The sequence below is a fragment of the Vicia villosa genome, linkage group LG5 (genome assembly GCF_029867415.1).
Source record: "Vicia villosa cultivar HV-30 ecotype Madison, WI linkage group LG5, Vvil1.0, whole genome shotgun sequence".
Lineage (NCBI taxonomy): Eukaryota > Viridiplantae > Streptophyta > Magnoliopsida > Fabales > Fabaceae > Vicia > Vicia villosa.
Window position 1 is genome coordinate 138488924 of NC_081184.1, and position 16797 is coordinate 138505720.

Here is a 16797-nt window from a genome sequence, read left to right on the forward strand (position 1 = left end):
TGCACAGTAAACTAAGTGATTGGATCTGTAGGTCTCCAGTTATTGAAACCAACAATAGTTTATGGAGGCGAATATCAAAATGACTGTAAGAATCAAACTCGTTTGATTTGCCATTGTTGTTTTGCTCCTTGATCTTTTCTTCTATCCAAGCTTCACCAATAAGTAGTTTATACTCAATTTCTTGAACTGTACATGGAACAATCTGTAATATGTGGTTGATGTGTGTCACATTATCATGGGAACTCCTATGGACTGTTCTGGAGTTGGTTTTTGAAAGAAAAAACTTTGGAGGATTGCATCTATATCTTAAATTATGTTAAATATTTTTTAAAATTTTAAAAAAACAATATGATTTTATATGTTAATGTAGTATATTGTTTTTTAAACTTTTTAAAAATATCACACATTTAAAGATATAGATACAACCCTCCAAAACCTTCATCTCCAAAAACCAATTCTCAAACAGCCCCTAAAAATATTGAGGTGAAATATTTTTTCAAGTTCGCCGGTTCCTCTTGCAAAGCCAGAGAATCTATTAAGATCTTGATTATGAGTATATATTTTGAAATTGTTAGGAAATATGGTTGAACTTAATTCATCCTTATAAAACTGGTTTGTAAAGTGAAGATTGTCTTCACTTATCGGAACATGTCTAGGTCATATACTGTCTGATGTAGGACTTTTAACATAAATTGATTTTATGTTTTTTGGGTGATGTTTCTAAACTCTGATTGATATAGTACAACCTTTGTGCATGCTCAAATCTTGAAGTTGTGGATTTCGCCTCATAACTTACAGAAGTTTCTGGAGTGAGTTCGCTACTGACTTCGCTTAGCGAAGGTCTGGGAGTTTTAATTTTAATTATTTGCTGGAGCTCGCTAAAGCTCGTGTAGCGAATCGGGACTTCGCTAAAGGTTCGCGTAGCGAACCTTCCTTCCTAGAATCTGGTGAAGCTACTGAGATCTTTAGTGCGTGCCTTGCTTTGTGATTTGGGATACCTTACTTTGTGATATGGGTATGTCTTACACACCTGAACTACCATTGCTATGTGCTTGTGTGGGTCTTCAAAGGCGTTTCACCAACGGTTAATAGCATCGACATGCTTGGTATGGTGAGGTAGTGGTACCATGTAGGATGCACTTCTTGGTTAACTCATCTCTACCGATGTCACGTAGATAATGTCACTAGGCTTTCGCTTAGTGGGCTCGTGTTATCAAGATGGCGTTTTATACTGAGTTGGATGTGTTCCCACACGTTCGTTTTGATGATTGACGGGGCTGTGACGCCACATAGCCAATGTCATCGCTGTAACTCGTCATGAATGAGATGCCGCATAGGACTCATCCGTTTCATCGTGCAGTGTGTCGGTACAAATCTCTTGATGCGATGCACGAGTGTAACTCAATGAGGGTGTAGATGTGTAGTCTATGTAGCAGGCAAGTAACCTACTCTTGGATTCCTCGTACGCTGGTACGGGTTGTATATTTGTTGGCTTGACTATGTGCTTGTTGTTGTTGCCTCATTGGATAGTTATATGGTGATGATTGAGTGACATTGCAAAATTGTAATACCCGGTATTAATATTTCCTAAGAGTCTACTACTTATTCAGTTAGTAGAGGACTTTTGGAGTTATATTATACCAAACATGTATTTAGAACATGGAGAAATAAAATAAATATATGTGTCAAGGGTATTATGGTCTTTACATCAACCTGAAGTGTGACTTCTCCTTCCCTAATTTTCAGGTGAGTCTCATAGATAGAGACTTTGGGGTTTTTATGAGATTGACATGATTTTAGATTTAAGGATTTTGAGAGTAAATGCTTCAATAATCCTTGCTAATGCATATTTAAAGACTCCATTTCTGTAGTAGTTCGTGTATGTATGATTACTAAGACTTGTTATTTGGTCAACAATGGATGCATGTGGAATTTAGGGGTATGGGGACCCCAAATGCGTTTTTTATTTTCTGGGCATATTAGAGTCCGCGTAGCGAACTTCCCAGTGCAGAACTTGCAGAAGTTTCTGGAGTGAGTTCGGTGCTGACTTCGCTTAGCGAAGGTCTGGGAGTTTTAATTTTAATTATTCGTTGGAGCTCGCTAAAGCTCGTGTAGCGAATAAGGACTTCGCTAAAGGTTCGCGTAGCGAACCTTTCTTCCTAGAATCTGGTGAAGCTACTAACTTATTCGCTATTAGCTCGCTGCTTCTCGCGTAGCGAATTGGGTGCTCGCTGGCAGTTCGCGTAGCGAACTTGTCTGATGCAGAATGTATATTTTTTCCTCTTGAGTGCAATTTTGTTCTGAATTGGGAACCGAAAGCCTCTTGTTTTAGATTGAGAATATCATGGAATTGTTTGACTAAATATAATGTTCCGATGATGATTGAATGTATAATTTCTTGATGGTTATGACATTGATATGCATGTTTGATGAGTTATGAATCACATGTAATGTTATGTATAATCATGCATTGTTCCCGTTTGTTACGGTTGGACATTCAGATGTAGATTTTCTATGTGTTGGCATGTACTGTGCTGTGTGATCTTGGTGATATTTATATATATACTTGAATCAGAGTAGACCCGACTAATAGATGGTAAATCGCTTAAGACCACGACTATTGCTTTGAGATCTTTAGTGCGTGCCTTGCTTTGTTATATGGGATACCTTACTTTGTGATCTGGGTATGTCTTATGCACCTGAGCTACCATTGCGATGTGCTCGCATGGGTCTTCAAAGGCGTTCCACCAACGTTTAATAGCATCGCCGTGCTTGGTATGGTGAGGTAGTGGTACCATGTAGGATGCACTTCTTGGTTAACTCATCTCTAGTGATGTCATGTAGACAATGTCACTAGGCTTTTGCCTGGTGGGCTCGTGTTGTCAAGATGGCGTTTTATACTGAGTTGGATGTGTTCCCACACGTGCGTTTTGATGATTGACGGGGCTGTGACGCCACATATGCAATGTCATCGCTGTAACTCGTCATGAATGAGATGCCACATAGGACTCATCTGTTTCATCGTGCAGTGTGTCGGTACAGATCTCTTGATGCGATGCACGGGTGTAACTCACCGAGGGTGTGAATGCGTAGTTTATGTAGCAGGCAAGTAACCTACTCTTGGATTCCTCGTACGTGGGTACATGTTGTATATTTGTTGGCTTGACTATGTGCTTGTTTTTGTTGCATCATTGGATAGTTATGGGACTTCCAATGGTGGTGTTACTTTATTTGTACTTGTACCTAGACCTGAGGAATTCTGGATTCTCGGTGAATCCGTTTGATAGTATCTTCCCTGCAGAACCGACTGAACCCATAAGATTGGGAGACTCACTGAGATTTAGTAATCACACCTCATACCAATTAATATCATTCAAGTGGTTCGAGGCAGGATCGAGGCAAGGGTAAGATGACTTAACTTCGAGATGGTGTTTCTTGGCGACACGTTCTCCTGTAGTTTATGATCTTTTGTATCTTCATCTTTTGTACTCGGGATATGTATTTGTACCATGTTGAAACTTATGGATTTTGGCCATGACAGTTTGGACTTTTGTACTTGTACTTATACATTTATCCATTCCGTTGCTTATGTTATGATTTCCGAGTACCATTATAATGCCTATACTTATATCCTAGACAATGTATCTATGGGGTGTTACAAAAATATTTTTACATTGTCACTATCAGTTCATATCCCCTTTTTTCTATTCTTAAAATATATTCTTATATTTAAAGTAAGATCTATATTAAACATGTAAAAATAAATAAACCAACTCCAACCATTTTAGAAACTACAATTTAAAACTCTAATCATATTTGCAAGAACTCTCACTCCCATTCATATGCATCGTTCATCTGAATAATCAGGCCAATAATCTTTCATCCAATTGTTATAATTGTTTTTCTAAACAACAGTGTCTTCAGTCCAACTATATTCAACATTAGGGTAATAAATCTCCATAATTATTCATCAAAATTATTTTGCAAAAACATGACCAACATACTAAATCTCAATAGTTAACATTAAAATTAACAAATTGAAGATCAAACTTTGCAATAAAATCAACTGCAATATAAACTCAAGAAACCTAGCAAAAAAATTAGAGCCATTAATATTATCTAACCCGCCTCTGCAAAATGTCTGTTTCTACAACCGATATAGATCGTATCCTCCATGAATAATTCTCCAAACAAACAAAATGCAAGTGAAATGAGAGAGATTGGACAAAATGAAGTGATTAAAAGAGAGAAAATAATTGAGATAGCTACAGGCCAGTCAACTAACTTTGCACGGGCGAACGTTCTATAAATCAATTGAATTCTAATAAAGAATATGAACATGTTACAACAACATTTCAAGAACTAGTAGAAAATGGCACTGATTATCCAACACCCCACCCTACCCTCTATCTTCCAAAAAAATAAGTAAATTACAACTAAATGCTACCTAACAAAGAAAAATGAAATTTGGAAGGGAATCACTCTGCATCTGAGACCTCGTCTTCGTCCTCCTCTAAAATGTAGACCAAGGCACGCTTTCTGGCAGCAAATACACAAGCCAGGCCTCTTGAAGCTGTTAATAAGACATAGTAACAATTGAGAGACTGTTAACCAGTTCAATGGCTTATATTCAGGTACCAATACCCACATCAATTGCAACTAAAATAGTATTGATAATTTTTAACGAAGAACTAGCTAGAGAAAACCATTCTCCCTGGAGTTTATTAACTTTTTCTTAGGCATTCCGAAATTGTACTACCCGAGTTTTTGTATGTTTAGCATTAAATTCAACAGAAAAACAATGACAACACTAGACTATGATATTAGTAAATCAAATTCACTGCAATTAATAAAAGTTGTTCACAGATACTCTGGTTTAAGTATAATTAGAGTATACTTAATATAGTATAAGTTCTTCATTCATTTCTAATCCTGAGGAAGTTCAGCTAGGTAGATTGTTGTCATGAATTATTTTAATCATTTAGGCCAGAAAGAGAGTACTTACCGCTAACTGCCAAGGGAGCAATTACACAATGAGGGATCATACGAACTTTCTCATCCCCTAAGTGCAGGCAAGCGGTAGAATCCTAAATGAACATAATTACAAAAATATATGACTGATGGAATATACAGAAATAGATATAGCTTCAAAAAGGATATCATATAAGTTATTTACTTTAGTAGAATTTACTAAATGGAAAAACATAAATATCAACATTAACTCATGGCCATTTCAAGTGGGAAAAGAAAAGGGATACTTTTTAAAATAATCAAAATGCAGTTCCTAAAATAATAATCAATCAGTTAGGTTGATGAGAATCATTAAGAGGCCTTTTTAGGAAAATACTACATGAGTGAGGGTCAAAACATTAGTTTCTTGTTTTCTAACGCTCTTTCCTGATTTTCTTTTGATGAGTAAAAGAATTATACAACAGGATGTGTCCGTTTTTCTTCGGGAACAAGAGTATTTTAAAGTGTGCTAATTACTTCAAACGTTACGCATAAGATGAACTTTGAGTTTATAATTTTAACTTCAAAGAACTTGAAATTCTATGGCTAGATAATATATAAAGAGTTGGCAACAGATATCCTAACGTAAGCCATAAACAATGAAAACAACGGGACTTAGTACGACTTACCTTCAGTTCTTGTAACCTCCAGACATCTCTAAATTCAGATCTTGATATGGAGACATATGGTAGATCACTTGCTTGCAAAATTATCATACAACCATCTCCAGCACTTTCTGATGTATTAGTATCTTTGTTCAGTAGCAAGACAATTTGACTATCCTGTGTATCAAACAGCACATTTTAAAATAACAAATATTGAGATTCTATGTCAGGTTGAAAATTGGAAGTTGAAATGTTTGGAATATTTATAACTTTCAAGATTTTACCTTGTACAGTGACAGATCGACGCACTGATAATCAACAGGAACACATAACAGCACTGCTTCCAAAGAACTATACCCCTTATTTAGACAGTCTGAGTCATGCATAAATCCTCTGACTATGCATATGCAATTTTCAATATCCGAGAAAGACTCATTAGGTACTTGAAAAGATATGTAATCGATAACTTGATGTTGACCAGTGCAATATGATGAAGAAGCTCTGGAGGAATCCTACAGAAAGAAAACAAGAATACAGCATTTCAATGGAATTTGAAACATACTTGCATCAAAATATATAACAATGAGGCTTCTTATTCCCTAGATTAGAATTATAAAAATTAGCAAAATAATAATTCTGTGATAAGTACCTCGTAATATGATATTGAAGTGGGAATTCTCGTCAATGATGATGCTTTTGGCAAAGACGGAAGAGGAAACAGCGGTAATAAATCCTCACAAAGTATCTTTCTAGAGATTGTCGTAAAAGGCATTTGAAAGGCCTCTTTGAAGCTGAAGTACAGTAAAGTCACAATAGAAATCTGAGAAATAATCAAGAGATGTAATCAAAAGAAACTTGTTTCATGGGTACTTTTTTAAGATGGTACTCTTTCAAGATCAGTATCTAAACTAGAAGAGTAAAATGTTATGGAGTTAATTTTTTCCGACACTTCCGAGGTAAAAGAACAAAGAATAATTTATTTATTTTTTCATCACTAATCTGGGAATTCTCGTCAATGATGATGCTTTTGGCAAAGACGGAAGAGGAAACAGCGGTAATAAATCCTCACAAAGTATCTTTCTAGAGATTGTCGTAAAAGGCATTTGAAAGGCCTCTTTGAAGCTGAAGTACAGTAAAGTCACAATAGAAATCTGAGAAATAATCAAGAGATGTAATCAAAAGAAACTTGTTTCATGGATACTTTTTTAAGATGGTACTCTTTCAAGATCAGTATCTAAACTAGTAGAGTAAAATGTTATGGAGTTAATTTTTTCCGACACTTCCGAGGTAAAAGAACAAAGAATAATTTATTTATTTTTTCATTATGGAATAAGCCTTTCTAGACAGAATGAGAACATATACTTTTGTGCATGAAACTTTCTCAAGAGTCTCTATAATTAGTTCACTATAATTCATGTATTATCATCATTAACTTGGTTGATGAGCGCAATTAAAGGGAAAAACTAACATAAGAAAGCTCTATCTAACTAGAAAGGATAAAGGACACAGATATACCTTAACTCCAACTGTTGAAATTCTTTAGCCAATGTTCTCCTAAGATATTCAGTGTCGGAAAATCCCCCGAACTGAACTAATTCTCTAACTCTTTCCGCTGTCTCCCTGAAGATTTCAACAAAATCATTATATAATTCTGTAAATTCAGTGTGTCTATACTCAGATCACACTATTTGTATTTATAATGGTGTTACAATAAATAGATTGAATGAATGTTAATGAAGAAGCACTAGGAAGTTGTATATTCTAGGAATACTAACAATCTAGAATATCTATAGGCTTACTTAGTTCTAGCACTCCTTAAGCCGGAGCATATATGTCATATGCATCAAGGTTGTTACAAATAGATTCAATTCAACCTACGGTCCTCTAAGAGACATAGTAAATATGTCAGTCAATTGACCATTTGAACCAACAAAATCAATTACGATTTCTAGTGAAAGAACCTTATCTCCTACAAAGTTAAAATAAATCTCTATGTGCTTCGTATTTTCATGAAAAACCGAGTTGAAGGCGATATGTAGTATATCTGTCACAAATTAGTTTCATTGTTTTGACGTCTCCTAATTTGTACTCCACCATGAGATCAAATTTCCTCCAATGAGGATATACAATACCCTGAAGTGGACATTTTATTTGCTGGTGAACCTGCCTAATCAGCATCAAAATAGCCTATGGCTTGGTTATTACCTTGTTTTCATAAAGTAATCATTTACTTGACACACTTTTTATATACTTAAGAATGCAAATCAGTGTTCCAATGGTCATCACATGGAGTATTTAAAAATTGGCTAGCCAAAGTGACAGCAAAAGTAATGTTTGGTCTAGGCATTGTGAGGTAACTAAGTTTGCCAACTACACGTTGACATCTACCAGGGTCCTTAAGTGGTTCCCCCGACTAGGGCTGTTCAAAAAATCCAAGAACTGAATTGAACCACCGAATCGAACTGAAGTTAAAATAACCGAACCGTTATGTTTGGTAAATGAACAAAATCATAATGCACAAACAGTTCTAGAACCGACCCGAACTGAAACTAAACTCAAACCGAACCAAACTGAAAAATGAAAATTATTTAAAACAAGTTAAATATATACTTTTTTAAATTAAAAAATAGCTTAACGGTTCGGTTCTTTAATTAACGGTTCGGTTTGAGAAAAATTGTCTTCTAATGGTTCGAAATTTCGAAACGGTATACCAAACCAATGATTTTAGTTCGGTTCGGTTCTCAGTAAATTGAAACGGTTCGGTTAAGTTCGAGTGAATTTTTACTATGATTTAGTTCGGTTTGGTTCAATTTTCTCACGAACTGTAATATGAACAGCCCTACCCCCTACCTGGTAGTAGCTTGAATTTAAGATCCATAGGAGTCTCACTATGTCGACAATCGAGCAAGCCGGTTTCTTCAAGTAAATTCAAGAGCATATTTTTGCTAATAGTCACACCAGTCTTGGATTGAGCAACTTCAATTCCCAAAAGATATTTTATCGGACGCAAATCTTTAGTCTGGAAGTGTAGACAAAAATGTTGTTTCGATGATGATGATGATGTCAATGACATAGACCAGCAGGTAGAGGCAAGCGGTTGGTGAATAATACAAAAAGAAGACAGATTAATCTACTTCACATCTAGTCATGCCATACTCTTGGAGCATTGTGTTAAACCTGTCAAACCATGCACAGGGAGATTGTTTCAAGTCATAAAGAGATTGACGAAGTCGACAGACAAGGTGAGAAGCACCACCATTAACACTGAATCCTAGTGATTACGCCATGTACACCTCCTCTTGTAATAGATTGTCACTTTGTCAAAGAGAAGATCAAATCAGGCGACATTGTCACGAGCTTTGTCAATTCTAATGATCAATTCGCAGACGTGTTTACAAAGTCCGTACGAGGTCCCAGAACAAGCTATATGGCAAGTTTGGTGCATTTGACTTATATGCTTCAGCTTGAGGGTTAGTGTTGATATTTGTAAACAAATTTAGAAAGTAATATTCCTTAGCATATTCCATAAATATACCGTAGTATATTTATGTAATTAATTAATACAATTAATTATGTAATTCACTATATAATAGAACCTCCGTAGTGCTATTTGGACACAAGGTTTTATCTTAATATCTCTCTTTCTCTCGTATAACAGTTAGAAAGGAATGCCAGAATCTGAAGATAAATTTTTTACTTCTAAGCTTTAACTATCGAATAAGGTAGTTTTTTTATTTAAGGTGCTTAGTGATGCCAGTTCTCCTTTTTCAGGGGTACTGAAAGAGATATGCAAGCTTGGTGCAGTTGTCCTTTTTTTCTTTTATCGTTTTCTTCAGGGGTGGATCTCATCTCACACGTCTGTTCTTTAAATGCTCGTATTCTCTTGTCAAATAACATTTCCTCATCTATCAGGTAGAAAGTTATTCGTGGCAGTAGCAGAGGTTTAAATCAAACTCCATCACAAAGACCTGGTTTGGTTTACAAATTAAAAATCATAATGAATCTATGATATAACAAAGTGCCACTCATTTCATATCTCATTTCCTAAACTCTATAATAGTTGTACAATCTACAGTTAAGCCAACACCGCAACAAAGACATGACAATAAAGTACAGTTCAAATTGACAATAAATTTTGATAAAATATGAAATGGATTGGGATTAGACAAAAAAAAACTTACAAATCAATTTCAACATTGTAATCTGTTTCTGATATATCCAGCAGTTGCTTAACTGGATCTTGTTCATACAGAAACTTCAGAAATATAATAACAAGTTCACTGCCAAAACCAAAAGTAGAAAAAAAAAATAACATAAGATCTCTGTTGAGGAAAGGAAAATTTAGAGAGACATTTATATATTTTCATATATTGAAACTGTGCATTACAACTCTTATCTGTTTAGAGAGAGATTCTAGAGATTTATACTTGTGTTATCCTGCACCCTGCATCAGCTTAACCTGCACTCAGATCTAACTAACTCTGAGGCAGTTAAGCTGAAATGGTATTCTATTTTGAATGTGCCGAAAAAACAGCTGTCACACAGCTTCCTAGGAATAACAGAAAACAACTAGAGATGCTTATCACACAATCTCCAATCCAAACAATAACGAATGGCTAGACAAACCTGCTATATGGAAGAAGCTGGTCACTTGGTTCTGACATGAGTAATTTTATACACTTTAATAGCCAGTTGAAGAAGTTTGAATACTGGTTGAGGATGTGAGAAATCAACAAAGATAAAATTATCAGACAGAAAAAGCTTTTACAAAAATGTAGACATGCACATCTTTTGAAATAATTTTGTTAAGAAATGATCTCAGAATATGTGTTCATATAGTAAAGTAAGGAGATAGATAGTACAAACATTTTAAGACAAAAGTAATTGTGGTTTCACCGGGATATCCAAAAAGGCACTTGAAAGTTATACTGGCTTACACGTCTTAAAAAGTTTAGGACTCTCTAGGAAATTTTAGCAAGAATATATGAAACTCAAATTTCAAAATCGAGACTACGATAAATCTTATGAGTAATGGGCATACATTTGAAATAATAAAGTTAAAACTTGTAAGATCCATTTCAAAGGCACACCTGCTGCAAGACAGATGAAAGAACCCTCATAAATCGTTCAACTTGAACAAGTAGCATACCAGCCTTTTCTGTTGCATTGCTTATGAGTCGTTCATCCAAGCCAATGCCATGATATCGTGCACGCCATCTTGAAAGCCCTCTTAGTTCTCCCATTCTGAATCCCATAACTTCTGCAGCGGGCTGACAAATTCATGATTTAAATGTATAAGAGTGGAGTTTGTACAAATAGTTTAAGTAAAACGCTAATGAAGTTCTACTACCATATCAAGAATGGAAAAACTGATTATCCTAAACTTTAATATATTACACAAATGTACATAAAATTTCCATCTCTTAACAACTTATATAATACACTACCATAAGTCCTTTAGAACTATAATTTCAATTCTAATTCTTCTGCAATATATTGAACTTCAGCCACCTCAGGATGGCCAAACAACAACAGCCTCTGATGGATGCCCCAAACCATTGTGCTAGGAACAGATCAGCCAACTTGCCCGTCAGCCTACTTTATTAAGACATGGCAGGAGTGAAACAATGACCTAGCTCAAACTCTCTAATGTGGTTTGAAGAAAAGTCATAGAAAAAAAAATACCTTAACACAGAAGTTATCACCTATCTGACATGAACTTTAAAAGTATATGCTTTCAAATTCAAACAGTGATACATTTTATTGCCATTTAGTAAATATTATGCACATGGGGCAGTGCAATGTTGTACCTGGAGGTGTTCCAAAACAATACGTTGAAGTTCCTTTCCAGCACCGCAGAGAACCTTCGAAATGCGCTTGACACCCTGTGAAGTAATAAACTTTCTGAATTAAAACTACACTCATAAGCTATTCATGAATAAGCAAACATGTGATAAGTTATATAAAGCTTTCTGTATACCACTTCACCAAGAGTGCTAACAAGAAATTGGTGAACTGCTGGACTAGTCCTTGCACCGCCCAAAAGGCTCAGAAACTCCTCTTGGGGAGAGGAATTAAGTCCTAGTAATAAATGATAGAAAAGAAATTAATAAAAGAATAATATAGCATAATATGCCCGAAATATTGTAACAGTTAGCGTAATAGATTAAATAGAGTCATCTGGCTTGTCTTTCAGTTATCTGGATCGTTAGTAGTGCTGTGTCAGTTAACAGTAAGTTTATGTTAGTTATAAGTATTTCTAGAATCATCGGACTATAATATAAATAGCATGTATTACATTGCTTGATTCAGTTAATACATATTCATATCTTCAGAATTTTGCAAATTCTCTCCAATTTCTCTCTTTGCTTAAATTTATTACTCCCTCCGTTCCTTTTCAAGTGTCGTTTTAGAAGAATTTTTTTGTTCCTATTTAAGTGTCGTTTTATAATTTAATGTTATAATTTGTCATTTATACCCTTATTTTTTCATTAACTCCACCTCAAATTTTTCAATTAGTTATTGGAAAAAGAGAGTTTATGATTGAATTTATTTGGAAAGAGAAAAATAAATAAGGGTATGTTAGGAAAAGTAACTCTAATAATCCACTATCTTGGTTGAAGAGCTTTTTGTTAAAACGACACTTAAAAAGGAACGGAGGGAGTAGGATATAACAAAAAAAAATCTATGGTTACCGTGATCCATAATTAGAGTAGACAAAGAGTTGAACTTCTCCTTGAATGTATGCATGGCATCAGACCACTGCCTAGACATAACTGATAATGATGCCCGAACAACCTCAGTCAAATCCTCGATGTTAGAAGCTTGCTGAGCTACCTGATGAAGCTCATTTTTCCTGTACATGGATAGAGGGAACCAAATTGCAGAAATAAGAGGAAGAAGGAATGTCCATTATAAAGCATGACCAACCCATTTTCATTTGTGTTTATCTGACAGACTTAAGGTTTTATATTTTGCAAGGAAATTAAAAAAACGTATTTTGAAAAAATACAATAGATCCACAATGTTTACCTATTCCAAAGTATAGCTGTGTTCAGGGCTAAGCAATGCAAGCCATATTCATTATACCCAGCCATGTCAATAACACACTTGTCATCAACAAGGACTCCTGAGCACATGACTATCAAACGACGAAGATCATTTGATAAAGCAACCTAGTGACATGTAAAAATATTAGTTTCAACAAATAAACTACTGACGCATTGCTAGACATGTATTGGCATTCATCTATGAACTGAAGCTTTTGAAAGAATCGCTTTATAGCATGTTACTTATGAGAGTTTCTGTGAGCAAGTAGTCTAGATTTTAACGTGTTCTGCCTCCTTTATTCTAATAAAAAGTTTAGTTGCAGCAAAAGGTAAGTGTGACAATATATTTGCCACGCTTCAAGCCCAAAAGGCTCTTGCATGATGGGGCGTGTCAGAAATGTGATTAAAATTCATGTGCCTTCACCCAATAGCTTAAGTTTTTTATGTTGGTTCATGGTATAATAGACTTGAGTATAATGAAAGAGGCATAGTCTGGAAAGTGTATTCCAGGAGGATAAAATTGTAATCCGGTTATTAAATTCAATTAGAAACTGTGAGAGCAGGTTTATTGTAATACAACAGTTACAGTCAGTTACAAATTGTATCAGCTGGTATTAAGGGGCACGGGTTCATAGTTAAATAAGGGCCTTCGGAATGTTGAAGAGGCAAATAGCAAGGAAACAGAGTTGTCTGATGTTATTCTGCTGCTTTCAGTTTGCTCCTTTTCTTAAACTTTCTATGTTGAAAATACTAATTCATATAAATCCTACTAGTTAATTTCAAACATCAACAAACTATTGTGTTTTTCTACTTCTGTCCCCAACTAAGGGGAAGGGGGGCCTCAAATGAAGTTCAGTACTCAAAATAGAGAGAGAATCTACCTTGTGTATAGAGGCACTCAAAAACCTTTTACTTCTTTCTGCACCATCACTAGAAGTAGGAAAAGTGAGTTTGTGTATGTTCTGAAACACCAACAGGCACAAGAATTTTTTAATAATAATTGAAAAAGGAAATTAAGAAGCACATAATTAGTGTTTATTTTACAAAAGGCAATAAAGAAATAAATAAGTCTGATTTAATTACCATGTCTAGTGTTTATGTTACAAGCATATTTGTATGGAAAAAGTTTTTCAGTATATCAACAATATGTATAATATCTGTCAAGAGAGATATGTTTTTACTATTACTCTATTAGGAAAATCTTGTTCGTTAATAAAGTAGTTGTTTATACTATTGCCAGACTACACACTTCTCGATCATAATAGTTAGTATCATATTTATATAGTCTTCAAAAAATACGATCTCTCTTTGTCACCCCTTTCATTTATATGCCTCCTTCTTAGTCCAATCCCTAAAATTTCAGCATATTATACTGACTGTGAAAAGTAACATAAGCTCACAGACCACTAAATAAAACATATGAGCAGGAAGGGTAGATTACAGGGCTTAGATCTCAACATCACCACAATAGCTACCTCATTTACTGTAGGAGACTATTCAAGAGGGTATCTTTAGTTAGCTCATCAATCAAATATTAATTATGGCTGCAAACTTAACCTCAATTAAATCTTAAGCATTCTGATGCTGAAATATAATCCAGTTAGGATGGTATTCCCATATCACACTTGAGCAATTTATTCATGAAAATGCTACCCTCTACGACAATGACTTACAGTTGCCCCTACAGGGAAGATGCCAAATATACTAAAACATATATTCCCATCTTTGTCTCCACTACATAAGACGTTGAAACGTTGGTGAGAAGAACTTGACAGCTCCTCAAAAGAATCGTCACCGTCATCCATGAAGCCATTATCCCCAGATACCAATCCAGGCATTCGAGGAACTTTTGGAGCAGGAGGAAAGAAACGGGAGGTTCTATCTTCATACTTTGAAGCGTGGCAGTGTTCATCCTGTAAGATAAGAAGAAGAAATCAGAATACAAGAAAGAAAACAAGCATGTGTAGTGAATCCATATTACACGCCTTGCTTGCACATACGAAAAATAATTTGACATCCATAGTCTAACACTTGGTTAAGCATCATGTGAGTGTCACTTGGATTTTCCAAAATCAAGGCACATATTAACATAGAAATCTTATTTTCGTAAATTGTTAGTATTTTTAAGGCATTCCACTAAATAAAATGTTATCAATTAAACTAATTATGAAAAATAGCACATAGGAAGAAGCATACATTAACTAGGTGATTGTCCTCCTTCCAATTGAGACAAACGATGGCAGCACAATGTGATTTTAAACTTCTTAACAACTTCCCATTCTGCCGTATAGAAAACATCAGGAATTAGATATGTCACAAAAAATCAAAGCACAATCAATCATAAACACTATCCACAAGCCGCCCAGAAGAAAAGGCAACATTCAAAAGGAACAGTTCCCCTCTTTCTATCAGGTAATACATTTCTAAGAGTCTAAGACTCTATATAATATTCCTAGGAAAAACTGGCAGCCTGCTACCAAGCAGTTCTGCACTTTGTGGAGTCTAAGGTCATTAGACCCATTGCAGATTAATTGTAAACAAACTTGCATTGCATTTGCAAGACACTGATTCCATGACTTGAACATATGACCTCCCAGTCACACGACAAAATTCAAACCTTTGCATCAAGGCTCCCCTTTGATTGAAAATCAAGTTTGTTTCAAGTAACATTGTTGGGATTTTGACAGATATTCCTTCCTTATATTAAAAATTACCATATTACTTATTTGTTACTTGTTAGACTGACAAATTTCAAATATCTTATCATCAAACAATTGAACAAGTAGAATCTTTGGTCCACAACTATGGCTAGTATAGATTTTCAATAATGTTACAACGATAAAAGTACACAAAGTCTAGAATTCAAAGTAGCAAACTAAACCATACATAATCATATTTGAGACCAAACATGAGTTATCTTAGCTTGTTTACTCAGGTGTACCTCAGAACTAACAGCCAATCTATGATCTCTTAAAAGATCAAAAAACAGTACTTGTTTCCCTTTAAATTTCTAAGGCACGGTACGAAATACATTTATTAACACATAATTTGAACAACATAAGCTCTTATAATAAATTAAGAACAAATGACTAGAAGTATTCATCCTTGAAAATTAAAACTACTACCCACTTCAACATCATACAGTGACAACGTTCCGTCATCAAGCCCAACAGCAATTGCCTTGCCATCAGGACGCCAACACAAGGACGTTACACATCTTCCTGCATAAAAAGAGATGTTCAGTCAAGACCCGGGCACAGAAACTTTAGCAATACTTGGTACACAAACATGAATCATGACTTCAAAATCTAAATTACAAACCATCAGAAAACAAAAGAGAAAGAGAGACCTGGAGTTATGGTCCACAAGCGTTGCCAATTGAAGCGATGAAGCAGGATCTTAGAGTCATCAGAAACCATAGCAAGCAAGTCCTTCTCAGGATTCCACTCCGCGATTTTCACCTGTTATTGGAAATTCGTTCATTCACAAAATCAAACAAACTGTAAAACAAAACAACATATCGTATCAAATTCAACAGTTACACAGATTGGAACGCGGAATGTGGAATACCTGAGAAGCAAGGGGTTTATCAAATTGAAGCTGAAAAGGAAGCACTCGACATGATTCATCGGTTTCCATATCTAAGGGTAAAAGACACCGAGCTTTTACAGAAAATTCAAAATGTGAAGCGATTTGAAGAAATGGCGTGGGTGAAGCAAAACCCTAAGCACAGTGAAAGTGAAGACAATACTAAGAATTGGAGATAAAAGAGTGAAACGATGAGAGAAAGTGAAGACTGAAGTGAGAAATGAGAATTTGGAGCTCTAGTACAGCTGCCAACGGGAGACTGAGACAAGATTCACGTTTGAATGATGGGGAGAGAGGGAGGGAAGGAAAATCAAAGTATGTGAATTTGAAGCTTTATTTTTATTTATATATCAACAACAAAATTAAGTTTCTTGTACGTAGACTTTTGTAGAAAATAATGTGATTTTAATATTTTGATATTTAAAATTGGTTTCAAATTAGTGAATTTGAAATTAGAATTTCTCAATGCACCCAATTCTCTCAGTCACATTGCGAATTTTTATTTATGTCCCCTGTTTCCGTAAATATATATTTGGAAGCACATT

General features: G+C 35.1%; 1 protein-coding gene across 1 annotated transcript; it reads right to left on the reverse strand.

Moving 5' to 3' along the window:
* Window positions 1–4238: 4238 nt before the first annotated feature.
* Window positions 4239–16578, reverse strand: LOC131602734 (anaphase-promoting complex subunit 4). Its single transcript, XM_058874908.1, has 19 exons — window positions 16235–16578; window positions 16014–16125; window positions 15794–15885; window positions 14861–14944; window positions 14338–14577; window positions 13546–13626; window positions 12648–12790; window positions 12311–12471; window positions 11596–11696; window positions 11426–11500; window positions 10706–10885; window positions 10242–10324; window positions 9797–9895; window positions 7131–7235; window positions 6265–6406; window positions 5900–6127; window positions 5640–5792; window positions 5006–5087; window positions 4239–4573 (listed from the first exon to the last, which is right to left on the reverse strand). Exons 1-19 carry the CDS (start codon window positions 16301–16303, stop codon window positions 4479–4481), a joined length of 2325 nt encoding a protein of 774 aa, XP_058730891.1. The 5' UTR covers window positions 16304–16578; the 3' UTR covers window positions 4239–4478.
* Window positions 16579–16797: the final 219 nt, after the last annotated feature.

What these genes read in the sequence shown, in the direction of transcription:
- LOC131602734 (XM_058874908.1), bottom strand. Translation starts at nt 16,303, where the DNA reads ATGGAAACCGATGAATCATGTCGAGTGCTTCCTTTTCAGCTTCAATTT. An exon ending in ACAGCTATACTTTGGAATAG is followed by an intron (nt 12,472 to 12,647) that starts GTAAACATTGTG and finishes ATCCATGTACAG; the next exon opens with GAAAAATGAGCTTCATCAGG. An exon ending in TACAATGTTGAAATTGATTT is followed by an intron (nt 7,236 to 9,796) that starts GTAAGTTTTTTT and finishes TGAAATCTTCAG; the next exon opens with GGAGACAGCGGAAAGAGTTA.